Source organism: Sapajus apella, unplaced genomic scaffold (genome assembly GCF_009761245.1).
Source record: "Sapajus apella isolate SASKATOON/1434 unplaced genomic scaffold, GSC_monkey_1.0 scaffold206, whole genome shotgun sequence".
Lineage (NCBI taxonomy): Eukaryota > Metazoa > Chordata > Mammalia > Primates > Cebidae > Sapajus > Sapajus apella.
This window is the reverse complement of record NW_022437146.1, coordinates 464049-489960: the sequence shown is the minus strand read 5'-3', so window position 1 is coordinate 489960 and position 25912 is coordinate 464049. Positions and strand designations below refer to the sequence as shown.

At 39.2% G+C, this 25912-nt stretch overlaps 1 protein-coding gene, 2 long non-coding RNA genes and 2 pseudogenes across 6 annotated transcripts in view; 3 read left to right on the top strand and 2 right to left on the bottom strand.

Moving 5' to 3' along the window:
* RNF130 (ring finger protein 130) overlaps nt 1-25912 on the top strand; it is a 173737-nt gene that overhangs the window by 20173 nt on the left and 127652 nt on the right. For all 3 annotated transcript variants that reach the window (XM_032270237.1, XM_032270236.1, XM_032270238.1), the window contains exon 2: nt 17975-18169. In XM_032270237.1, coding sequence (XP_032126128.1) covers nt 17975-18169 — 195 coding nt within the window. The remainder of the gene's footprint in view (nt 1-17974; nt 18170-25912) is intronic.
* LOC116544111 lies at nt 6139-9115 on the bottom strand (annotated as a pseudogene). The gene has a single exon (XR_004265819.1). The product of XR_004265819.1 is annotated as a eukaryotic translation initiation factor 2 subunit 3 pseudogene (transcript).
* Nucleotides 11924-21502, bottom strand: LOC116544125. Its single transcript, XR_004265826.1, has 3 exons — nt 21490-21502; nt 17812-17814; nt 11924-12122 (listed from the first exon to the last, which is right to left on the bottom strand). It is a non-coding gene; the product is annotated as an uncharacterized LOC116544125 (long non-coding RNA).
* Nucleotides 14921-15524, top strand: LOC116544116 (annotated as a pseudogene).
* On the top strand, nt 19337-24492 carry LOC116544123. The gene is made up of 2 exons (XR_004265824.1): nt 19337-19372; nt 21040-24492. It is a non-coding gene; the product is annotated as an uncharacterized LOC116544123 (long non-coding RNA).

Sequence of the window (25912 nt, the reverse complement as noted above, 5' to 3'; positions counted from 1 at the left end):
GGTCAGGAGTTTGAGACCAGCGTGGCCTAAATGGTGAAACCCCATCTCTACTAAAAAAATACAAAAATTAGCTAGGCGTGGTGGTGCGTGCCTGTAGTCCCAGCTATTTGGGAGGCTAAGGCAGGAGAAACACTTGAACCCGGGCAGTGGAGGCTGCAGTCGGCTGAGATTGTGGTACTGCACTAGCGCAACCGAGTGAGACTCCTCAAAGAAAAAAAAACTTTTATTTTTTGTTTGTTTGTCTTTTTTTGGGGGGTGAGGGGAGACAGAGTCATACTCTGTTGCCTAGGCTAGAGTGCAGTGGTGCGATCTTGGCTCACCACAACCTCCGCCTCCTGGGTTCAAGCGATTCTCCTGCCTCAGCCTCCTGAGTAGCTGGGACTACAGGCGTGCGCCACCATGCTCGGCTAATTTTTTTGTATGTTTAGTAGAGATGGGATTTCACCATGTTGACCTGGATGGTCTCGATCTCTTGACCTCGTGATCCACCAGCCTCGGCCTCCCAAAGTGCTGGGATTATAGGATTATTACAGGTGTGATTCACTGCTCCCAGCCAAAATTTATTTCTTATTACCAATAACCAGCAGAGTTATTTTTAGAAAACTCAAGTACATTTAGGAACACCCATAGATAAAATATCAATAAAACAAAAATTTAAAATGTAAATGTACTTCTATATGCCAGTTACAAACAATTAGAAAATAAAATTTCACAGTACCATTTAAAGTAATATTGGCACTGAAAACTACAAAGCACTGTTGCAAGAAATTAAAGATGTAAATAAACAGAGTCTTTTCATGATCATTGGTCCAAAGACTTATTTTGTTAAGATACCTGCGTCCTGCAAATTGACCTACACATTCAGACAATCCTATGAAAATACCAGAAATTCATATGGAAGTAAAAGGGACTCACAGTAGTCAAAACAATCTTGAAAACAAAGAATAAAATTAAGAGAATTCACATTTCTCAATTTCAAAATTTACTACAATACAGTGTAGTACTGATAGAGACATGGTAGATCAGTGGAGTAGAACTGAGAACCAGAAAGAAAGAAACCCATTTGTCACTTGATTTTTGACAAGAGTGCCCAGACAATTTAATAGAGGAAAGAATCGTCTTTTCAGTAAAGGGTGCAGGGATAACTGGATATCAGAGAAGTCAGAGGGAGAGGGAGGAGGCCAAAGGAATGTGCACTGTCTCAAAAGTTAAGTGGTCATCTGTATCTGAACCTGCTGAGCAGGGTGACATGCCAGGGGCTGGAAAGAATTCTTTGCATTTGGTGATACAGTGCAAAGTGACTAGAAATTTGGAAGAAAGCAATCTTTTAAGTATGCAAATCCTAGGATAAGGAAAGCTGGGCCATTACAAATCATCTCAAGAAAGAATATGAGTGATTAATTGAAGAAACCAGCATAGATGGTTAAGATATAAACAGCAATTCTACTGAGATGAAGTAAAAAGGAATAACAAAGAAACCTATTCTAAGAATGTATTTGCTTTTTTACAGTCTCTGCACTCATTTTCAGTGTCGTGTAACTGTACTTGTTTCAGATTATTCTCCATGGTAGAGAAAGCAAAAGCAAAAAAGTCTTGAGAAATGTTTCCATCCATCGTTTAGTTGGCTCTGGGCAGTAGACCTATTTCTTTCCAACTCTTCTTGCTCTGACTGTACTCTAATAAAAAAATCAAACTTTTGTGAGAAGTGACTTTTCTTGATCCCATGATTACTGGCAACCTTCAACTTTGTGGGCTTTTTAAAGAAAAGTTGTATAAGTCTGTACCATCCTTGTGTTTGCCTTTTCAGAATTTGTTTGAGTCCTCCATAAAGCTTAATTTGTCTTGTGTGTTCTTGCTGATTTTTTCATGTAATGTGTCATTTTCTTCTCATCAAAATGATTTGTTACCCAGCTTTGTTTGCCCAGGATTTTGTAAACTCTGAAATGATACGTCGCTTTCTTCCACATGACTCGTCACTTCTGTTTGGGGCCTGCATTGGGCCCAGGGCAGCTGTACACCAGGTTATGCCTGGCCCCTGTCCTGTGGGAGGCCAAGTGAATGGGAAAGCAGGGGTGAGATCTCATCTGCAGCTCTGTAGGTGGTTGGAATCCCTGTCACTGCCCTATCCTGTCTGCCAGTTTTGTGATCTGTTAAAAACTTTTATCTTTACTCCATTTGGCTGATCTCGACATGCTGTCACATCGAAGTCTTATTTACCTTTCTGCCTCTTAGAGTTGTTTTTGAGTGCTTCTGTTTACTTGGGATTCCTTGAAGGGCATATGTTATCTTGACATGAAATAACTGCTGCTTTTTTTCCCTTTGAATAATAGTATGCTTTCCGTCATTGTAGGCCAATCTTGAGACCTGCCTCAACAAGTCCCGTTGATTATTTTCTATATTTAAGGTAAACTTTAAGGGTTTTTTTCTTATTACTCATATTTATTGGTTTATAGATGTCTCCGATTATGAACAGTTTAAACCTCTTCTCATTTTCTCATGTGAGTGATCTCTTTCAGTCTTTTTTTTTTTTTTTTCTATAATCCTCCATAGGGACTGATTTTGTGATTTCCTTCATGTTCCATTCCTCCCTACCTCCTCACCAATTTAGCTTAAAGTCCTTTGGTCGCTGGTTAGTCAACTTCTGGACAGATGGCTTTTTCCCTGTTAGTGTGAGCTGCATGGCTCCTGCCCTGTGATTATGTTTTAAATTATGGTCCAGATAGCCCATTCTTTGTCAAGACTGTGATTGTGTCAGTCATTAGTACTGGAAGTACTAGACCTGGAAGAAAGAAGTGATGAAATAAAACAAGCTTGCTCCTACAATCTTTTCTTCCCAAGAGTTAATAATGCCTTCAGGCGCTACTCTGGATCCAGGATGGTGTCCTTGCGTCCTTAGGTATGGCAGCAGCAATGGGAAGCTGAGTCTCTATATGGCCACTTGGTTTCCAACAGGGATTTTAGTCCTTTGTGTTTCAATAGTTGACGCCTTTAGCCAGAACTCTACACCGGAAAGAGATCACATGTGAGAGGAAGCTAATAAGTTTGGAGTGCTCAGTATTCATGGAGAAATGTCTAGCAGGCAGTTGAATATTAAACAGAAAAGCTCAAGAGAGATTTAGATTTAGATTATGATGTACACTTAGGTGGTAGTTGAAGCCAGGGAATGGATGATACTGCCCACTGAAAAAAGGGGGCCTAGGACAGACCCTGGCAAGGATCTAGCAGTGGAAAATGAGAAAGAATAGATAGAGAGGGAGGAAAACGTGATGGATAGGAGTCAAAAGGGCAGAGTGCCTTGGGAAGAGTTGTACTCAGTACTATAATTCTTTTGTGGAACAAAGTGATGTGGATAAATAATTAACGCTTATATTGCATTGTGACACCAAATTTCTATGAGGACTGAACTCTGATTTTCAGTTATTTCGATCTGTAGCATCTCTCTTGCATGAAGTATCTACTGCATCAGTTGTGATAGAAATTATTATTGAAATTGACTTTTCGTGCAAAGTGATTTGTATTAGCCGTCATTTAAACTTACTCTTAAGATGCTTTTTATTATGTCATGGAGAAATTCCAACAAATATATTTGCGTTCAAAGGATGTAAAAAAATAATCAAAATCCATTTGAGATTTACAGTAACTAAGTTCAGCAGACAAATGATGATGGACGGCTGCTGATGAGTGCGCTTGCTGGTGGTTCCACTGTTGGGACATTCCTGCCATGTTTACTGCGGCATGCGGCATTTAGGTGTCCAGAAGATACTTTGCTGCCACCTTCTTAAAAATTCTGTACAAAAAGATTATAATTTGTTGGAAGAATTTGTTTCTTTAGGATATAACTGAAGATGTCAAAATTGTCAATTAGGAGAAAAACAAGAAACACAGTTTACTTTTTGAAAGTACTAGAATTGGCTGGGTTTGGTGGCTCACGCCTGTAATCCCAACACTTTCGGAGGTCGAGGTGGGCAGATTGTTTGAGGTCAGGAGTTTGAGACCAGCCTGGGCAACATGGTGAGACCCTGTGTTGGGATAAATACAAAAATTAGCCGGGCGTGGTGATGCATGCCTATAGTCCCAGCTACTCAGGATGCTGAGGTAAGAGGATTACTTGAGCCCAGGAGGTTGAGCAGTGAGCTCTGATTGTGCCACTGCACGCCAGCCTGGGGAGTAGAAACCCTATCTTAAAAAAAAAGAAGAAGGAAGAAAAAAAGATAGTGGAATAATAGCTCTCAGATGCTGAGAGAAAATTAACGATCTAGAACTTTTTAACTTAATTAACCTGTCACCCAAGAATGAGAACAAAAGAGAAATGTTTTCAGATGTAAAAATACAAGTGTACCTAACAGATCTTCATTGAAAGAATTTCTGAAGGATGTAGAATAAGGAGGAAGGAAATGGAACACAGAAGGAAAAAAATGAGCTGTGAGGAGGACTGTGATGGTGAATTCTATGTGTCTCCTTGACTGGGCCACAGGTGCCCACATACTTGGTCAGACAGTATCCTAAGAGAATTCTCACGTTTCTCTCAGGGTATTTTTGAATGAGGTTTAAGCTTGAATGGGTAGACTGAATAAAGCAGATTGCTCTCTGTAATGTGGGTGGGCCTTAGCCACTCCATTGATGGCCTGAATAGAACAAAAAAGTGATCCTTCCTGGAGTATGAGAGGATTCCTCTTGCCTGACTGCCTTAGGACTGACTGAAACCTTGGCTGTTCTGGGTGCTGAACCTGCTGGTCTTTGGCCTGGAATGCCATCGGCTCTCCTGGGTCTCTAGCCTGGTGACTCACCCTGCAGACTTTGGGACTTGTCTGCCTCCATAATTGCCTGAGCCAGTTCCTTATAATATATCCCTTTATAGGTGCATATCTATATATGAAGATAACTAGATAGAGTTAGGGAGTATGGCCCTGCCCACACCTTGAGTTTGGACTTCTGGCCTTCAGAACATTTCTGTTGTTTAAGCTACTACTTCTGTAGTACTTTGTTTTGGCAGCCCTAGGAAACTAATATTCAAGAGCCTTGAGGTATTCAGGGGGACAATAGAGGTACTGATTAAATGTAGATCTTTTTTTTTTTTTTTTTGAGACGAAAGATCGATCTTGTTGCCCAGGCTGGAGTGCAATGGCGCGATCTCGGCACATCGCAACCTCCGCCTCCTGGGTTCAGGCAATTCTCCTGCCTCAGCCTCCTGAGTAGCTGGGATTACAGGCATGCGCCACCATGCCCAGCTGATTTTTTATATTTTTAGTAGAGACGGGGTTTCACCATGTTGACCAGGATGGTCTCGATCTCTTGACCTCGTGATCCACCCGCCTCGGCCTCCCAAAGTGCTGGGATTACAGGCGTGAGCCACCGCGCCTGGCATTAAATGTAGATCTTTTATCCGGTATGCATGTTAACGTTTTAAGGAGAGCTTGAATATATAGATGAGGAAAAGGGAAATAAATTTGATCAGTATATTGAAAGGCAGAAAGGAGGGGAAAAAGGTATAAAGAAGCTTAGAAAAATATAAATAAGAACACAATAAAATAATAGAGATGAATGCAAATATATCATATTCATCATGCAAATAGACTAAGCCTGGCAGTTGAGACTCCTTTTAGTCTGATTTAACCTATGGGTTGCTTCTCAGAATAGTGGTTAAGTGCAGGAGTAAATAGGATTAAAGAAAATCAAGTATACTGAAACACCGTATCAAAGTATTTAAAATAGTCAGAATATTTGTGACATGATAATACTTGTGCAGTTAACATATTAGTAACAAGATCCAGTGGTGGGTCTAATCACTTTACCAGTATTTTGCAGTATTTGCCATAACTGTAATGTGGTTGCCACTGGTTACACATGGTTTGTTATCTGTTTATAAATAAAGAAAATGCTAATTTCAGTTAGATTTTTAGCAGATGTAAAGATGATTTCCCCTCATCCAAATGTCACTCACCCCTGAATTCTATCCCCAGAGCCTTGTCAAGAACGCTTGTTCCAGATGCTGATCTTCAAGTGGACCTCTCCTCTTCCAAATAGCTCACATTTCCTCGAGTGTGGGAAAGAGGCAGAGGACTGTACCTTAGCTGCCTCCCTGTGTCAAAACACTTTCAAAAAGCAAAGAAGCTTTTTTCTTTTCTTTTTTTTTTTTTCTGATGTAGAATTGTTTGTGTTCCTCATGCTACAACACAACCTTCAAAGTCAGCCAAGTATATAACATTAATATGCGTCCTCACAACATCAACTTAGATAACCCATAGCCAGAGGTTCTCAACTTCTACAATGCAACTTCAACACTCAAAAGAGCACAATGTTTCAAATCCCATCTCAATGCAAATTTAAGAAAAGCAAAGCAAACTGTATTATCAGACTATCAAAACTCAGAGAGATTCTATAATTTAATATACCTACTTCTCAACTCTCTAAATTTCTCCACACTGAGGAGAGTTGTTAAATGCCTGAATTCTACTCCAAGCCAATTAAATCACAATTAAACCAGAATCTCTGTGGGGCATCTTGACTCAGTTATTGCTTTCTAACATCTTTTACTTCTTGGCCTTTTGGAATGTTCAAAAATTAGTAGTATTACAATGTGTGTTATGATCATGATATAACAGTTAAGAAAAAACATAAAATGAAGGCCTAGAAAGATCTTTGTTACTCATCTAGAATTATTTGGTATAACAGTATTTTCCAACAGAGGAAGACTATTGGATTTCAGGTATAAAACAACGCTGAAAAAATTTCAAGCCATCACAGGGAAAGAAACATAACTTCTGACTCTGGTTTCCTGTGTTTCAGGCCAGGAAGAGCAAGGGAAGAAAAAGATTTGTCCATAGTAACAATTTCTAAAATCTCTAAAGAACAATTTCATTTGAACCCATTAATTTCCTTTTCATGCAAAATTTCAAAGATAAAGCAATATAAAATATGGGGCCAAAGAAAAGGGAGAAGGTCTTCAAGGAGAATCTGTCTCTTTAAGTTTTCATTGGTACAACAGTCCATCAGCTTGGAGCTATTCAAAGAGGAATCATGAAAATGAGTTTCAGTGGTGTATATATATGTGTGTGTGTGTGTGTGTGTGCTACAGCAAAGGCTGGTTGTAGCAAAAATTCATTTCATACTGTATGATATGGGCGGGGCAAGGTGGCTTACGCCTGTAATCCCAGCACTTTGGGAGGTTGAGGTGGGGTGATCACCCTGAGGTCAGGAGAGACCAGCCTGGCCAACATGTCAAAACCCTGTCTCTCCTAAAAATACAAAAATTAACCAGGTGTGGTGGCACACACCTGTAATCTCAGCTACTTCGAAGGCTGAAGCAGGAGAACTGCTTGAACCCAGAAGGCAGAGGTTGCAGATCAGGCCACCGCCCTCCATCCTGGGTGGCAAAGCCAGACTCAAAAACAAAACAAAACAAGACATGCAGAACAAAACTGCATGATATATAATTGTGACATTATATGGCAATGCTTCTGTCAAAATATAGATTCAATCCAACAGTACGCCAACTTTTATATTAATTTCAGTACCTAAGTTAAGTCTTCATAACTAAAAACATGAGAATAATCTTATAGCTATCTACTAAGGTAACAAACTGTAAATAAATTCCCCAATATTGCTTTGAAAGTAAATTCCTTGGTTGTTAAGAGAAATTCCATCTTCCACCTCCATCCAAATGTATTATTTAACTGGTGTTCATCAGTCATCCACTGTTGGCTTGATTGTCACTCCTCTTCTTATCTGATCCCAATCAATTAAACGCCAGTGTTTTTCAACCCTTCGGCTAAGGGCAATTTTTTCTCCTACCTCTGTGCACACTGGATTGGTCAAAACAATTTTACCCAAATCGGCCTTGACAGCACTGACTCTCCCTCCTGTAGAGAGGGACCCTATGTTCACCATGAGTACTTCATTCTTAGACAGCTCTTGTACCTTTGCTGCTTTCTTGTCTCCTTCAGTGCGTACACCTAGAAGCCGTCTAAGCAGGAAATAGGAAGTTTCCAATTCTGTGAATATCTCAGGTAAGGTTCCGACTACACCAAGTACCTGCCCCACCATTCTGTCAGCCCGGCACAAAGTGGGGTCAGTTTTTGTTCCAACTCCAATGAGACTGCCTGGAGCAGCATATTGCAGATCATTATGCTCCGCAAAAAGTGATACAATTTTGGAAAAGATTGGTTTACACATGAGTTTTCCTTCACTATCCTTGGAAACAATACCAGGTCTTACTTCTATCTCCTGGCCCACCTTTAATACTCCTTTTAGGATACTACCACCAGCTACACCCCCCTTAAGGTCAACTTCACAGCCAGGTTTGTTGACATCAAAAGATCTAATAACAATAAGGCGGGGCTCTGAAGTAAAGTCTCTTGGGGGTACTGGAATTTTCTTTACTATGTACTCACAAACAACTTCAATATTGTATTTCAGCTGAGCCAAAATTGGAATAATGGGAGCTCCCTCTGCTACTGTACCTTGGACAAAAGCAAGAATCTGCTCGTATTGTTCTTTAGCCCGACTTTCTTTTACCAAATCAATTTTATTTTGTAGAATCAAAATATGTTTCAGTTTCATGATTTCTATAGCAGCTAGGTGTTTAGATGTCTGAGGCTGAGGGCAAGATTCATTACCAGCTATCAACAGAAGAGCTGCATCCATCACCGCTGCACCATTCAGCATAGTAGCCATCAAAATATCATGGCCTGGACAGTCAACAAAGGAAACATGTCTGACTAATTTGAAGTTCCCTTTGGTCCCTGGAATATCTGTAGGAAACTCATCAGGTGTACTGCTCCCACAAGATCTATAACATTCTGGCCGAGGGCAACTTGGGTCATCAAGTTTATAAATCTTAGCATGAGCATATCCAAGCTTGATTGTAATATTTCTTACTAGTTCATTTTTGAACCTGACCATGTGAACTCCAGAAATAGCTTTGACAACTGTGGATTTCCCATGAACTACATGACCAATTGTACCTATGTTAATTGTGGCTTGTCTGCTGATAACTTCGTGTGAAAGTGGCGTCAACTTGGTAACATCCAAGGTGGTGAGATCCTGGCGCGAAAGATGCGGCTGCCCCAAAGTCACTCTAGCATCTCCTCCCGCCATCTTGCCAAAAGAGCAAGAAGCTTTTTTCTTAGGTTTTGGCCTTTTTGGTGGGTTTGAGTTGCCAAGTATGAATTCTGATGATTTAAGGGCCACTCTATAGGGTCACCTTGAGGTTTGAAATGAGCTGTTAATTGCCTACCAGCCCCACTTGTTAAAAAAAAAATAAAAAAGACCCAGAAACCTTATATAATTCAGGCATCTGTGATCACTCCCATGCAGCCACATGCTTTAAGTGATACCTGTTTGAGCCCCAGCAGGGGGTATGGGGCACAGGGATAGATGATCTAGGGTGAGCTGCACAGAGGTGAAGAGCTTAAATTACACACCTGGAGGGTTGGCCTTTTCTGTTTCCCACTGGATATGAACAGGGAGCTGTGTGACTCCAGTTGCTGCTGGCAGTCATCTTATGATAAGAGGGGACTCTTAGGATGAAGCTGAAGCCGTGGTTGGCAAAGGGAAAAGAGGAAAAGGAACCAGATCCTGGTGACACTACTGAGGTGCTGAATTCTTCAACCCAAAATATGGCCATCTCAGAACTTCCAGTTCTGAGACACGATAAATTCTCTCTCTGCCTTTTTTTTTTTTTTTTTTTTTTAAAAACATCTCTCTCTGCCTCCTAGGCTGAAGCACAGGGATGCCATCACAGCTCACTGCAGCTTTGAACTTCTGGGCTCAAGTGGTCCCCCCACCTCAGCCTCCCAAAGTGCTGGGATTGCAGGCATGAGCCACTGCACTTGGCCTCATTATTTTTAATCAATCTAAGTCATGGATTTTATTACGTGGAACACTGACTTCTCCTATATGAGTCAAACAGAAATTGCTGAGATTCGGAGGTTAATCCTCTAGCCTTTGAGGTAATACAGTCCTATAGCCTAGAAGCAAGGCAGAGCAATCTGGAAACAGGTAAATTAGAGGGTGATTTGCCATAAACTGGACTACAGACTGCTTTCCATGTCCCCTTCCATGTAAACCACCTGAAACCTTCAAGAACTCCTGTTAACTCATCAAGTCAAGGGCAGAGTTTTTGCTTGGAATGGAAGGGAATGAATTCCCTTGTGTGTGTGTAGTTTTCCACTTTCCTCTCCCAATTCTTAGCATGCTGTAAACCTGATTTAGCTGTGTCTATTAGAAACTGGGTTCATATAAGTAAAAATGAAAAATAATTTCTCCATTTGATCTTAGCCAAAAGGCCGAGAAGTGATGAAAAATAATTTCTCAAAAAAGGGCTGCTCAGCATGAGATATTAGTAAGCATCATTGTTCCAATTTTTAAAAAGTGTGCCGTTGACATGGTGAAGATTAGCCCTGGAGACTCCTGGGCCCACATGGTGAAAATTAAAGCACTGAAGTGTCCTGGGCCCATGCCAGGAGATGCAGAGTACTCAGGAGCGTCACATTGAAGGTTCAAGTGGAAGAAGAGGAGGCAGTAAAGACTCAAAGGATAACTGTGGTGGTGGAGGAGGAAAGCCTGGAGGAATTTGAACCTGGGAGTGGAGAGAGGAGAGTGCTCAGCTGGGGCAGGCAGTTTAGAGGACAAAATGGTCCTGGGATTTATTTTATTTTATTTTATTTATTTATTTATTGAGACAGAGTCTCACTTTGTTACCCAGGCTGGAGTGCAGTGGTGCAGTCTCAGCTCACTACAGCCTCTGCCTCTCAGGTTCAAGCAATTCTCTTGCCTCAGCCTCCTGAGTACCTGGGATTACAGGCCCACACCTCCATGCCTGGCTAAATTTTGTAATTTTAATTGAGATGTGGTTTCACCATGTTGGCCAGGCTGGTCTCAAACTCCTGACCTCAGGTGATCTGCCCCACCTTGGCCTCCCAAAGTGCTTAGATTACAGTCAGGAGCATGGGATTTAGCATCTGTGGCCTGGGATTTAGCAGCGTGAGCTTATTGGTCTCTTTTAGTCAGAGCAGTTCTAGTGGAGTGGTTGGATGCAGAAGAATGAAAATTAAAATGTGCTGAGGAATGAGTAGACACTGAGGACATGGGAATAGCAGGTGCAGATGGCTCTTGAAAAGAATGGCAGTAGAGGGGTCTGTAGAGATATGTGTTTTTTCTCATTTGTTTTTAAGATGGAAGAAACCATCAAGTTTAAATGAGAGGGAAGAGAAAAAGAGGGAATGGTTGTTAACATACGGTTCCCAGGAAGAAATAGAGCTGGTTGCAGTGGCTCACTCATGCTTGTTGTAGTCCTAGCACTTTGGAAGCTGAGGCAGGAGGATCACTTGAAGCCAGGAGTTTGAGACTAACCTGGGCAACATGCTGAGACCCTGTCTCTACAAAAAATACAAAAATTGGCCAGGCTTGGTGACATACGCCTGTAGTTCCAACTGCTCAAGAGGCTGAGGTGGGAGGATGGCTGGCAACAGAGCAAGATCCTGTCTTTAAAAAAAAAAAAAAAATGGAGGGATCCAGAAGTAGAATAGGCAGGACCCAGAAGTAGACAGGGAAGGGGAGGGGAAGGGAAAGGATAAGAAAAAATTAGGAATAAAGTATGTAAATGCAAGGTTAAGAGAAAATAGAGACTTACAAATAAGGTAACAGAAAATCAAGAGAAAAGGAAGAAGAAAACATTTTCTTTCTTTTTTTTTTGAGACAGAGTTTCGCTACTGTTGTTGCCTAGGCTGGAGTGCAATGGCACGATCTCTGCTCGCTGCAACCTCTGCCTCTCAGGTTCAAGCGATTCTCCTGCTTCAGCCTCCTGAGTAGCTGGGATTACAGGCATGCATCACCACACCCAGCTAATTTTGTGTTTTTAATAGAGACGGACGGGCTTTCTGCATGTTGGTCAGGCTGGGCTCAAACTCCCCACCTCAGGTGATCCACCTGCCTCGGCCTCCCAAAGTGCTGTAATTACAGGTGTGAGCTGCTGCGCCCAGCCAGGAAAAAACATTTTCAGTAAGACTTAGCTCCATGAAGCTAAGTAATAAAAAGAAATAAAAAGAAATGTTAGCTTTAAGTGAAAGTGTAGAAACAGTAAGATAAGTTATATTCATGATAGTGGATAAACAGAATGAAAGCTCTACCCAAGTCCAGTAGCTGCCATTAAAAATAAAATTAAGAAATTGATAACAGAAATTATGAATTATATTTTTCTTTGAATCATAAAATTAGAATTTAACAAAAGGAAAATAAGGAAAGCTAGTATTGAAGTAGGAAAATTAAGGAATAAAGAGATTATAATCTAATTTAGGAATAGGAAAGCAGCTAGACCGTAGCTGACAATGGAGGAATCTAAATCTGTGATAACTAATTAGTCTCATTTTTATTTTTACCTCTTTTGTAGGAAGAACAGATAGAACGTTACCATAGTCAGGATATTACCACATGAAACAGAGAGTTGTTTGCCACAAACTTTTTTTAATGTCACTTTTGGCTTAATTTTTCTGTCATTTTCCCCCCTTTCCTTCATTGAGTATGTTAAACATCTACTATGTGCCAGACATATTCACAGGAGATGCTAGACCTCACATTCCAAAAGGAAAACCTTAGAAGTAAACAGCCAGTTACTGATACAGTATGATAAATACCGAGATGGATGTAACCTGAGGGTACCATGGCAACTTCAAAAAAAGCACCAACTCAGTCTTAGGAGGCTGGGAAGGCATTCTGGGGAAGAAATTTTGGCAGAATCCTGAGGCTCAGAAGATGGTGAGACTGACATTTCAGGAGGATATAGTGACACACACAGGCTCTGAGAGAGAGAGGCACATCTTTGCAGCTGTGCTATGTGGCTACCTGTTTTGACCATCACTGCAGAAAAAGACTTCCCTAAGGCTCTCACTTCTGCCCCAGCCTTAAAAGAGTTACAACCTGCAGTAGACTGATAATTCTCCGGTATAGGAAGGAAACCATTAGCCTATACCATAACATGGTGAGTGCTTCTTATGTGACGGGTTTACATTTCTAAGAAATGAGGTTTTACCAAATCAAATGAATCAAAGTGGAGGAGTTTCCGACTGGTGGGGTGTGGAAGAGAGATTTCATTCATACAGCTCTTTAAATACATATTATTCCTACGTGAATATTCTTCCCCTTCTCTCATTACAGATGAGATCTTTTCCGAACTTGATCTTCTTAAATTTGTATAATGTTGAAGGTTCTGTTGCATATCGTCTTACTTTTTTTGCAAGAGTTCAAGAGAAGAGTTTAAGTCTTTGTTCTGTTTTTATGCTGGCAACTTATGTACCCACCTCCTTCCTGCCTGGGCAAGTTTCAGGGGTTTCATGTATGCTCCAGCTCACACTGAACCTTGATCATCGTCCTGCCCTCCTCCCTCCTTCAGTCTCTAAGCGCACTTTGCGTTGGCACCCTCTAACATCGGCTTCTGTGCTGTTGCCAATTATGATGCCTCAGTAAATGTGGAGGCTCTTTAAGAGTGAAGAGCAAGGCATTTCCTCCATTGTTTCTCTCTTTGGTACTTAGCATGTTGTTATGCACTTAGTTACTGTTCATTGAGATGAGGATCCCATAATTATTTGGTTCCTGTCAAGAGGTGAATAAGTCTCATTACTTTTAATATTTTAGGACTCAGCAGGAAAAGCCCTGTAGGAAAAAAAATTAAGTTCTATAGTAGAATATTTTGTATTATCTGTCTTGAAATTTTTATCAAAACCTCTAATAAGTTTTTCCCGGCTGTATAACTAATAAATGCAAATAATTGAGAGGTAGTACCCTCTTATAAAATTTGGCAGGTAAGAAAATCAGAAGTACATTTATTCTGAATTTGAGCAGAATTGCTATTGACAAATTTTAAAGGCTCATAATTACATAGACATTTTACGCCATAATATGTCTTCACTTTATTAATAAATTGCTCAAGTGTAAACAACTGGTATTAAATTTTGAAGTAATACTACTTAACCATAATCATCAGTCTTCTTGGAAAGTTTGTATAGAGCTGTTGTTTTAATTATTCATATTTTCTTAATTACAGGAGGGAATAACTAGGTAAAATGAGTATACTACAGTATTCAGTTCCTGATTATGAAAATCTCTTCTTTTCTTCTGGATAATAAATACCATTTTTTTAAACAGAAAATTTCTACTTATTCTTGCTTATTGTGTATTGTATTACCAATATAAATGTTTTCTGAGACCTTTTATGGATGATGATTAGATGAATTTTGGGAAACAGGAATGTTCTTTTGCTTATATAGGCTGTTGTTGGATTTTGTTTTGATCATGCAGTTGTTCATAGAATCTGTTCTCAGTGGGTAGAGATTCCTTTAGGAGAGTTTTTTAAAGCCCCCCTGCAGTACGTTTGATAAATTTTGCTCCGTGATTGCACCCCATGCTGTGTCTTTTTATTCCTTTTTGTGAGTATTACTGAACTGCTGTCTTCTGAGCGGACTGTGACACTGTCAAAAGGAAAGAGATAAAGAGGATGAGGCGTGGGATCTGTGAGTGGTGGTTACTAAAAGCCGTGGGTTGTGGGGTGCTGCTGAGCTTGGGGAAGCTCACATATTTTGGCACAGAAACTCCCAAAGGCACCAAACTGGATCACCAAGACAGCATAGGATGAATGTTAGTGAAACAAAAGGAAAGAGGTTTTTTTTTTGTTTTTTAAGCATTCAAGAATGAAGGAATTATTATTTTTTAGAGATAGAGTATTGCTCTGTCACCCAAGCTGGAGTGCAGTAGAACAATCATAGCTCACTGTAACCTTGAATTCCAGGGCTCAAGCCATCCTCCCATCTCAGCCTCCTCAGTAGCTGGGTCTACAGGTGTGTGCCATCATGCCTGGCTAATTTTTTAATTTTTTGTTTGTGTAGAGATGAGGGTCCTGCTATGTGCCCATGCTAGTGTTGAACTCCTGGCTTTGAGTGATCTTCCCACCTTGGCCTCCAAAGTGTTGGGATTACAGGTGTGAGCCACCATGCCTGACCAGAATGAATTACTTTTTCACATGTAAAACTCTATGAGATAAGAACATCTCATTTTTCACAAGATGGCGCCGAAAGCGAAGAAGGAAGCTCCTGCCCCTCCTAAAGCCGAAGCCAAAGCGAAGGCTTTAAAGGCCAAGAAGGCAGTGTTGAAAGGTGTCCACAGCCACAAAAAAAAAGAAGATCCGCACGTCACCCACCTTCCGGCGGCCCAAGACACTGCGACTCCGGAGGCAGCCCAAATATCCTCGGAAGAGCACCTCTAGGAGAAACAAACTGGACCACTATGCTATCATCAAGTTTCCGCTGACCACTGAGTCTGCCATGAAGAGGATAGAAGGCAACAACACACTTGTGTTCATTGTGGATGTTAAAGCCAACAAGCACCAGATCAAACAGGCTGTGAAGAAGCTCTATGACATTGATGTAGCCAAGGTCAACACCCTGATTCGGCCTGATGGAGAGAAGAAGGCATATGTTCGACTGGCTCCTGATTACGATGCTTTGGATGTTGCCAACAAAATTGGGATCATCTAAACTGAGTCCAGCTGGCTAATTCTAAATATATGTATATCTTTTCACCATAAAAAAAAAAAAAAAAAGAACAGAACATCTCAATCTTTATAAATAAGTAAAAATTAAAGATGGGAGAATTTCAGTAACCTGTGACAGTTACACAGCTAGTAAGCAGTTGATCTCAGTTGATCTAGAACTTGGAGCACAGGTCTTGCTGATTCCATAGCTATGGTGTTTCCTCTTTACTACATTCTACATGTATGTGAGACCCCAGGGAGAAAGAGGTAAGTCACAGACAAATGCTTAAATGTTGCACAGAAGGCAAGTGTGTACATGTTTTTAGATATTCTTGATTTTGCATTTTCTTCCAGGGTTTGTGCAGCAGTATGTTTTGAAAAACAACAAACAAAACATCTAAAACCAGTTCTTTGGTTATTCCCTGTTTGGATACAGTATTAGACATTTTGGTAAGACAGGAGATTATTGTAACGGATTGCTAAACTGCTTTTATTTTAAACAGCATAATTATCAGTGAAACAGATAGTGCGGAAAGTAAACAATCTGTTTCAGGATTTTAAAGTTTTATAATACATCGAATGTGTCTTTCAATAGTTGACTCCTAAAATCATGGCATAGGTTTCTATCCCCCTGTTTAATTTGATTGAGGAAGGGTTAAAGTTTCAGAGGGAAGAAACCTTTTAAGGAAAAGGGTAGGTGATGGTTATATTACAATGTCAATCATGAAAGAACAATATCAACCATGAAAGACCGTGAAAACATTCATCTTCCACTTCATTTATTAGGAGACCTCTGGTAGCAAATATACTCTTGTTGCAGTCTCTCACCATAATAATTATAAAAAAATTTGGAGAAAGATATTTATGTGGGGATGATAGATGTAATATTTCTCTGAAATTAGTGACATCTTTACATTTTACAGTTTAAGTAGTGTAAGCATTTAGTTTCCTTTGCTAAGCATGTGCTTCCAGGTGTGTGGAAATCTCACATTTTCCCGCTGGTGTCATCTCTTTACTACAATTATACTTGATTAATACTTAATTTTTTAATTTTTTTTTTTTGAGACAGGGTCTTGTTCTGTCAGGCAGGCTGGAGTTCAGTGGTGCGCTCATGGCTCAAGCAATCCTCCCACCTCAGCCTCCCCAGTAGCTGGGAATACAGATGCACTCCACCACACCCAGCTAATTTTTTGTATTTTTTGTTTCTCTGCGTTACCTAGGCTTGTCTCAAACTCCCAGGCTCAAGCAATCCACCTACCTTGGCCGCCCAAACTGTTGGGATTAACGGGTGTGAGCCACCACACCTCGCCTTGTTTTTATGATTTATTTACTTTGGCATCACCCTCTTGGATCCATGTACTGTGTTCCCTTTTCTTGCTTCCTCCCTGGCACACAGGACTGGCAGGGCTGACTCAGGGCACAGGGCTGGCACCCTCTGCCACTGTGTGCCAGCAGTCTTCAGACTCTACCTTAGTAACTTGTTTCCCCTTCTAGACTGCCCTTCTCTCTCATCCGAACCTGTTATAAATGTGAAAATGGGAGTGGGAAGAGCAGTCGGGGGCTTCTTAAGATTTGCAGAGAATGCCAGAACCATGATGGCCATATGTGCAGAGTAAAAAATTGAAGAGCTTAACTCTGACAGATTTAAATGTACTTATGAGTATTTTAAATAAACTATCCCAAAAAATCTAGAACAATGGCCATGTAGTTTGTAGTACTAACATTCTTAGTGTCTTCTTGTAACCTGTTAGATAGATACAGTAAGTGTATCTTGACGTAGAGTTGTGGAGTGATTTTTGCTAATATAAATTGGAGGAATAATACATTTATTCTACTTAGATGTTATTTTAACTACTTCAACTTTCAAATATAAGCCAAAACCAAACTTAGACATTTATGAAGAAATTTGCTCAAACATGCTTGAATTTCAACAGGATCACTTAGTAACTAAATCAAGGATTACTTTGGCTTCTCATTGGGCCCCAGTTAAGTCTCCTGTTTTCTCACTGGGCCGGGTAATGGTGGTGGGGTATGTGTGGAGAGGCTAAGACAAGTACATGAACGAGCAAAAGTCAGGGTTAGATCAGCCACCTGGGTTTCTGGGGTTCTCTTCTAACACAGAAGAGAACTAACATTGCCTTTTCTTCTTCCTCTCTTGACCGCCTTGTACTAGATATTATCAGTCTTTTTTAATTTTTTTGTCAATCTGCAAAGTTAGGAAATTTTCATTGTTTTAATTTGCATTAGAGGTAACAGTTCAATGGAGCATCCCTCCCTATGGATACTGATACAGACTCATTGTACTGTTGTTTGTGGATTTATTCATAGCACTCCTGGCAGCGAGCTGCTTGACAGGCTTTAGCTCTGTGTGGTATTCAGAAAGCATTTGACACTTGGATAAAGACTTGGTCAGTTCTATTTATCTTTAATGTGTGTATTTATTTTTCTTTTCAGTTGCTGATCATCTGGGCTGTGATCCACAAACACGGTTCTTTGTCCCTCCTAATATCAAACAGTGGATTGCCTTGCTGCAGAGGGGAAACTGCACATTTAAAGAGAAAATATCACGGGCTGCTTTCCACAATGCAGTTGCTGTGGTCATCTACAATAATAAATCCAAAGAGGAGCCAGTTACCATGACTCATCCAGGTAAACAAAACAAGGGGGTTGTAGATTTTGTTTTTCTTCTTAGAAATCATTGCTTTATAGGTAAGCATTCTCTCTCTGCTGAAGCCATGTAATTTTCAGCATAACCCTGTTAGTATTGCCATCTGTTTGTTGAGATGCATGTTTTCTTCCCATCGTTGAATTTCTTCTTTTTCATAAGTAATGATGATAGCAGTGTGTAAAACTTGGACATATTAAATAACGGGCTGTGATTAAATCCTTAGTTGTTTTGCATTTCTACATTTTGCTTAATAGGTTTGACAAATAATGTATTTAATTTGGAAGAATTCACCCAGGTTATGTCATGGATTCTCAAGGATTACCTCTCTGGGAAGGATTCTGTTTATTTTATCAGGTTAAATATTGAAACTAACTTAGTAATTAATACAATTACAGTAGTAACAATGCTTCTTTATTTCTTGTGGAAGCACTTAGGATAGTTCTAATTGTTTTAATAGCAGTAGTTGCAGTTTATTGAGCACTTACTATATAAATGTCAGGCGCTGTGCTATGAGCTTTTTATGTATCTTTATAGACAGTCTTTACAATAATTGTGTGTGTTGTAGGCTCTCTCCCATCTTATAGACCAGGAGGGGGCCTGAAACAATTAAGGGCCAGCAGAAGAGGGCTCACACCCCAGTTTTGTTGATGTTCTGTTAGTTTCACCACTCTGTCTCTTTACGTTGAAATTAGATGAAATTTAGTTTGCATTCAGGAGAATTTTAGAGTTTGACTTAAAGAACTAACTTTTCATCATGTAATTTTTATATTATTATTTTTAGCAAGTTTCTTGCAAAGACTTGCCCACCTTAATTGAGAGTCATTGGTACTTCTCTGCACATCTTGATAGAATAGTGCAGATGGATTAAACTTTAATGTTCTCTGACTTTCTTTCTTTCAAACCTAAGCCTTTTAGAAGTAAGATATACTTTGGGATGCCAAGGGGGACAGATCACTTGAGGTCAGGAGTTGAAGACCAGCCTGGCCAACATGGTAAAACCCTCTTTCTACTAAAAATACAAAAATTAGCTGGGTGCGGTGGTGGGTATCTGTAATGCCAGCTACTGAGGCCGAGGCAGGAGAATTGCTTGAGCCCGGGAGGCGGAGGTTGCAGTGAGCCAAGATCACATCACTGCACTCCAGCCTGGGCAACAGAGCAAGACTTTGTCTCCAAAAAAAAAAAAGGTATAGTTTTTCCAATTGCAAAAGTAACACATGCTTAGTGTAGAAAAACTGAAACTAAAGAAAAGCACAAAGAATAAAATAGAATGTGTGATTTTTCACTATCCAGAGATCATTGGAGTCGTGTAACTTTTAATTTATTCAAGGAAGCCAAAAGAAAATTAAGGGCCAGTTTAATTTAGCGAACGTCTATGTGGAAATAGGGGACGGTAGTTTTTCTGCTAGGTTTCAGAGCAGGTGCTGGTTTGCTTTCCTCAGTTGTACCAGAGGGAAGAAAAACTATTTAGAAATTTGGGCCTGATGTAGCTTCATTCCATGCTGATTTTTTCTTTACTTAAAACATGAAGAAAAATTAATAGGGAGAAATCCAACTGAAAAAAATGTATTTTTTGTCTTATTAATGTTGTTTTACTTACATGAAACCACAGAGAAGTAGCTAGAATGAGAGTCTTTTAATAAAAGTATGAGAAGATATGGGAATTATAAGAGGGAATTGAAATCTTAAAAAAAAAAATTTAATTACTAGTATTTAAAAACGGTGGGAAGCCTGTATCATTGTAGCATTTCCCATCTGTGTTCTTTGAAATGTTAGTTTGTTTAGATATGTTTCTAGAGGACTCATGGGGAAACAGTAAGTTTCAGAAAATGCTTGAAATGTATTCCACATTTAGAGGCCCCTACTACTCATTAACGTTTTTGGGTTTCTGAGAAGTCTTAAAGAGCCTGTTAAGAACCTGTTTGGGCTGGGCACAGTGGCTCACACCTATAGTGGAAGCACTTCGGGAACTACTTGGTTAATCAAAATAAAACAGGTACCGTCTTTTTTTTTTGTAGTGGGAGACAGGGTCTAACTCTGTTGCCCAGGATGCATTGCAGTGGTACGATCATGGCTCCCTAAGCCTGGGGAAGCTAATGTAGTTGTACTGGTTGAGCCCAGGAGTTTAAGACCAGCCTGGGCAACATAGGGAGACCCCTTCTCTACAAAAAATAGAAAAATTAGCTGGGTGTGATGATGCATGCCTGTAGTCCTAGCTACTTGGGAGGCTTAGGTGGGAGGATTGCCTGAACCTGGGGGGAAGTTGAGACTACAGTGAGCTGTGATTGCACCACTGCACTACATCCTGGGCAACAGAGTTAGAACCTGTCTCCAAAAAACAAACAAAAAAACCTGTTTTATTTTGATTAATCTAGTGTTCTCCAAACCTATTTGACCATGTAACTTTTTATCACAGATTAGTGTTTAACAGCACAAATTAAAGAAATGCAGAGGTATAGTTTGAGGATATATTCTTAGGAAATGGAAGCTTTGTAAGGCAAACAGTGGAGGTGTACATAAGAGCAATGGGAAATGGCTTTATGTTGTGATTAGATTCATAGACAGAATAATGTGGTAAAGTAAATTGGGTAAATTGGTACAATACTTAGAAAAATTTGGCATTGTCTGGTGTAATTAAAGACTGCACACTGTGATCAAGTAATTTTGCTCCTAGATACATACTCCAGAGTATTTTTCAAACTTTAAAACTTTAACGTGCATCTCTGAATCTTGCTAAAATGCAAATTCTGATTCAGTAAGTCTGAAATATGGCCCAAGAGTCTTTATTATTAACAAGTTTCTAGGTGTCACTAATGTTGCTGGTCTACAGATCTTTCTTGGAGAAAGAAGACAGTAAAGAAAGGAAACCTAGGTTTTAGTCCCAGATTTTCCACTGACATGCTCTGTGACATAGGCCAAGTTGCCTCCTATGTCAGGGTTGGAGTATAGAAGCCTCCTGTAAGGCATCCTATGACTCTAAATCTAGACTCTGTGGAAGGCCATGAATCCCTATGGTAGAGCACAACCACTGTTTGCCCTTCTCCCACATTTCACCTCCAACCATGGGGGAGCCGGTGGACAGATTTCATGTACTTACACAAGCACTGATAGCCTCTCTGTCTTTCCTTCTTTACACCCTTGTTACTCTTGCACATGTGCGTGGATGACATGTATGAGAGTATTCATTACAGCATTGTAACAACAGATTATTGAAAACACATGTGTCAGTCATAGAAGACTGGATTAATTATGGCATGTTTATGCAGCAGTTAACTGTCAATACATTAAAGCTACATGTATTTACATGAGTAAGTCTCCCAGACACAGTAAGTTATAGAAGAATATTTATAGTTAGATATAATTTGAATAAAATTAAAATGTCATTTTAATTAAGTAATTTAAGAGCCTGTATATAGGTATAAACGAAGAAAAACATACATAAGATTAAGAAAATTTAGGATAATGGTTCTCTCTGGAGAGGGAAGAAAGGAAATAGGATCAGAGAGAAGTAAACATATCTATAATGTTTCATTTCTTAAGCTGAGTGTGTGGGCAGACATGTTTATTATATTCTCTCTAATTTTGCTTATTTGAAATACTTCAAAATAATCATTAGAGAAAAACTTTGTGAAATATTTATAAAGCAAGCTTAAATATAATAGAGCAGTAGGGGTAGCACTTCTGGTTAAGACCAAGTGAAGAGATCAGCGAATCCTTTTCCAAAAAAGCAACTATAAAACTGGACAAAATTGACAAAACAGCCATTTCAGTGTTCTGGATGTCTGTGAAGGGACAGTAATCTGAGACACATTTATGCTTTGAAAAACTGCCAGAGTTCAGGTAAGAACAATGGAAATTTGTGGTTTAGCAGGGTGCTGCTTCCCAAACTCCCCAAGCTATGCTGCGTGGAGTTCCTGCCAGTGTGGAACAGGCTGCAAGGACTGGCAGTTTGCTCTGTGTGATGGAAAGAGCTGTTTCTGTTTGCAGTGGTGACTGACACAGTATCCAGTGTCATTGTCTTCACAGAGGCAGGCTAGGAGAGGAAAGCCAGTGACTGGGCAGTTCCTAGGAAACCAGTCTTACTAAAAAGAAGTGGGGAAAAGAACATAGAACAGTAACAAATTAAGTGGAGACATTCTGGTTGCATGCCACAGTGAAAATAGATTTCATGTGTTTAACCCAGTCTGTTACTAAATAAAAGTGAACAAGCAGAAAAGGCAACACCACCAACTTTAAGGGGGAAAATATCCGAATCCAGAGTTGCTACAATATGTTGTCTAAAATGTTCACTTTTCAACAGATTGTAAGACATGCAAAATATAGAGATGTGTGACTCATTCAGGAAAACAAAAGTCTATAGAAACTTTCCGTGAATGTCTCTAGATAATGGATTTAGCAGAGAAAAACTTCAAAGCAATGAATATAAATATGTTCAAAGACTAAAGGAAACTATTTAAAAAATTAAAGTATGACAATAATGAGTGGTAGCAGTGAGTCAACAAATAGAGATTCTCAGTAAAGAACATAAAAATTATTTAAAAGAGACACATAGACATTCTGAAATTGGAGAGTATAATTTTGGAAATGAAAAATTCACTAGAGGACTTCAACGGCAGATAAAAAATAGTATAGGGAAGAATCAATTGAAGGAAAATGAACAGAGCCTCAGATCATTGTGGGACAGCATCAGATACACCAACATAATATCAGATTCAAAGATATACAAAGCAAAAACTGACAGAATGGGAAGGAGAAACAGACATTTCAACCATTAGAGTTGGAGATTTTTAGCACTCTACTCTTAGTAATTGATAGAATAGCCAGATAGAAAATTAGCAAGCATATAGAAAACTTGACCAACACCATTAACCAACTTGACCTAGCCAATGTATGTAGCACATTCTACATACTGACTGGAGCACACGTTCATTTCAAGCACACATGGAACATTCTCCAGGATAGACCATATGGTTGGCTATAAAACAAGTCTGAATATATTTTAAAAGATTGAAATTGTACAAAGTATATTCTTCAACCACAACTAAAGAAGAAAATCTGGGAAATTCCCAAGTATTTGAAATTAAGCAACACATGTCTAAAATAACACATGGGTCCAATAAAAAATCAAAAGGAAAATGTGAAAACATTTTGAACCAAATGAAAATGAAAACACATCAGAATTTTTGGGATGCTAGGAAAGCAGTACTGAGATGAAAATTAATAGCTTTAAATATCTAGGTTAATAAACAAAGTTCTAGAATCAATAAACTAAGTTTTGCCTTCAAAAACTATAAAAAGAGGAACAAACAAACTCCAAACCAGTAGAACAAAGGAGTTATAATGATTAGAGGAGAAATAAATGAGACAGAAAAGTTATAAAGTCAATGAAACCCAAAAGTTGGTTCCTTGGAACTATCAATAAAATTGATGAACCTTTAGATAGAATGACCGACAATAAAAAAAGAAGACAGTTTACCAAAATCACAACTAAAAAAGGACATCACTACTAACTCTACAGAAACTTAAAGGATTATAAAGGAATATTGTGAACAACTTTATGGTAACTATGCCTGGGGCCCCCATGACCATCCACAGGTTCAGTGATTCACCAGGAGGACTCAACACATAGTCATACTCACAGTGAGTCACTCTTATGGTAATGTAATCCTCCCCAAATCCGTTTTCCCAGATGTCACCCAAGGGCCAACATTGTAAGCAGGCCCTTTGAAGGATAGTAGTTCAAACCTGCTATGTTTACTTTTTTCTGTACACTGACAAATTAGACACCTTAGATGAAATGAACAAAAATATATCCTAAAACATACAGGTTGTCAAAACTGACTCAATAAAAAGCAAATCTGAGTAGACCTATAATAAGTAAGAAATTGAATTGGGGATTAAATATCTTCCTATGAAATTTACTGGTGCAGTCTATCAAATATTTAAAGAAAAAATAATTCTGATCCTTCACAAACTTTCAGAAAATCAAGAACATTTCTGAACTTATTCAGTGGAGCCAGTTTTTACCTTCATATCAAAGCCAAACAAAGATATCCATGAAAACTATATACCAACAGCCCTTATGAATGTAGGCATAAAAATTTTTTTTAAATGTATAGCAAATAAAATCTAGTAACATATAAAATGGATTAGATTCATTACTCCAGGAATGGGATATATGGGGTTTTTTTACATCTGAAAATCAGTAAAATGAATGAAAAAGGCAACTAACCATTTTCAGTAGGTGAAGAAAAAGCATTTGACAAAATCTCAGTATCTGTCATGATTTAAAAAAAAAAAAAAAAAAGCTTTCAACACATTAGGAAACATCCTCAGCCTGATAAATATCATCTGTGAAAAATCTACAGTTAACATCATATTTGATGATGAAAGACTAACTGCTTTCTCCCTAAGATCAGTAACAAGCCAAGGATGTCCGCTCTTACTACTTCTATTCAACATTGTGCTTACTCAACATTTTTCTTGTGATTTTAGCCATTGTAAAAAGGGAAGAAAAGAAATAAAAGGTGTCCGGTTTGGAAAGGCAGAAGTAAAACTCATTATTCACAGATTGTGTATGTAGAAAATCAGATAGAATTTATTAAAAAGCTACTAGATCTAATACACAGGTCTAGAAAGGATGTAGAATACTAAGTTGTTATATAAAATCCAGTTGTATTTATTTATTTATTTATTTATTTTGGAGACAGAGTCTTGCTCTGTTGCCCAGGCTAGAGTGCAGTGGCATGATCTCAGCTCACTGCAACCTCTGCCTCCTGGATTCAAGTGATTCTCCTGTCTCAGCCTCCCAAGTAACTGGGATTATAGGCGCGTACCACCATGCCTGACCAATTTTTGTATTTTTAGTAGAGATGGGGTTTCACCATGTTGGCCAGGCTGGTCTCGAACTCCTGACCTCAAGTGACTTTCCTGCCTCAGCCTCCCAAAGTGCTGGGATTACAGGTGTGAGCCACTGAGCCCAGCCAAAAAAGACAGTTGTATTTCTGTATGCTAGCCATGAATGGCCCAAAAATATTCCATGAAATTAAGAAGAGTTCATTGTCAATAGTCTAAGAACAAAAACTTGTTAAAAAGAAATGCAAGACTTGCACATTGAACCTACAAACATTATTGAGAGAAATCCAAGAAAATCTCAGCCAGGTGTGGTAGCACACACCTGTAGTCTAACACTTTGGGAGGCCAAGCTCAGAGGATCACTTGAGCCCCTTTGTTTCCCAGGCTGGTTTAAAACCAGCCTGGGAAACATAGGGGGACCCTGTCTCTACAAAAAAATAAAAAATAAAAAAAGTAGCTGGGTGTAGTGGTATGCATCTGTGGTCCTAACTACTCAGGAGGCTGAGGTGGGAGGATCATTTGAACCCAAGAGACAGAGGTTATAGTGAGCTCAGGTGGTGCCACTGCACTCTCTCACCTGGGCAACAGAGTGAGACCCTATCTCAAAAAAAAGAAAAAAGGAAAGAAAGAAAATCTGGGTAAATGGATAGTCCTTTCATATCCTTTGATTCTGGTGTTTAATATTGTCAAGGTGGCAGTTATCTTAAAATTGATATACAAATTCCTTGTGGTATGTACCTATGCAAATCACAGCACATGTTTTGTAGAAATTAATAAGCTGATCCTAAAATTGTATGGAAATGCAAAGTACCTAGAATAGCTAAACTGTTTTCTTTTTCTTTTTTTTTTTTTTTTTTTTTTTTTTTTTTTTG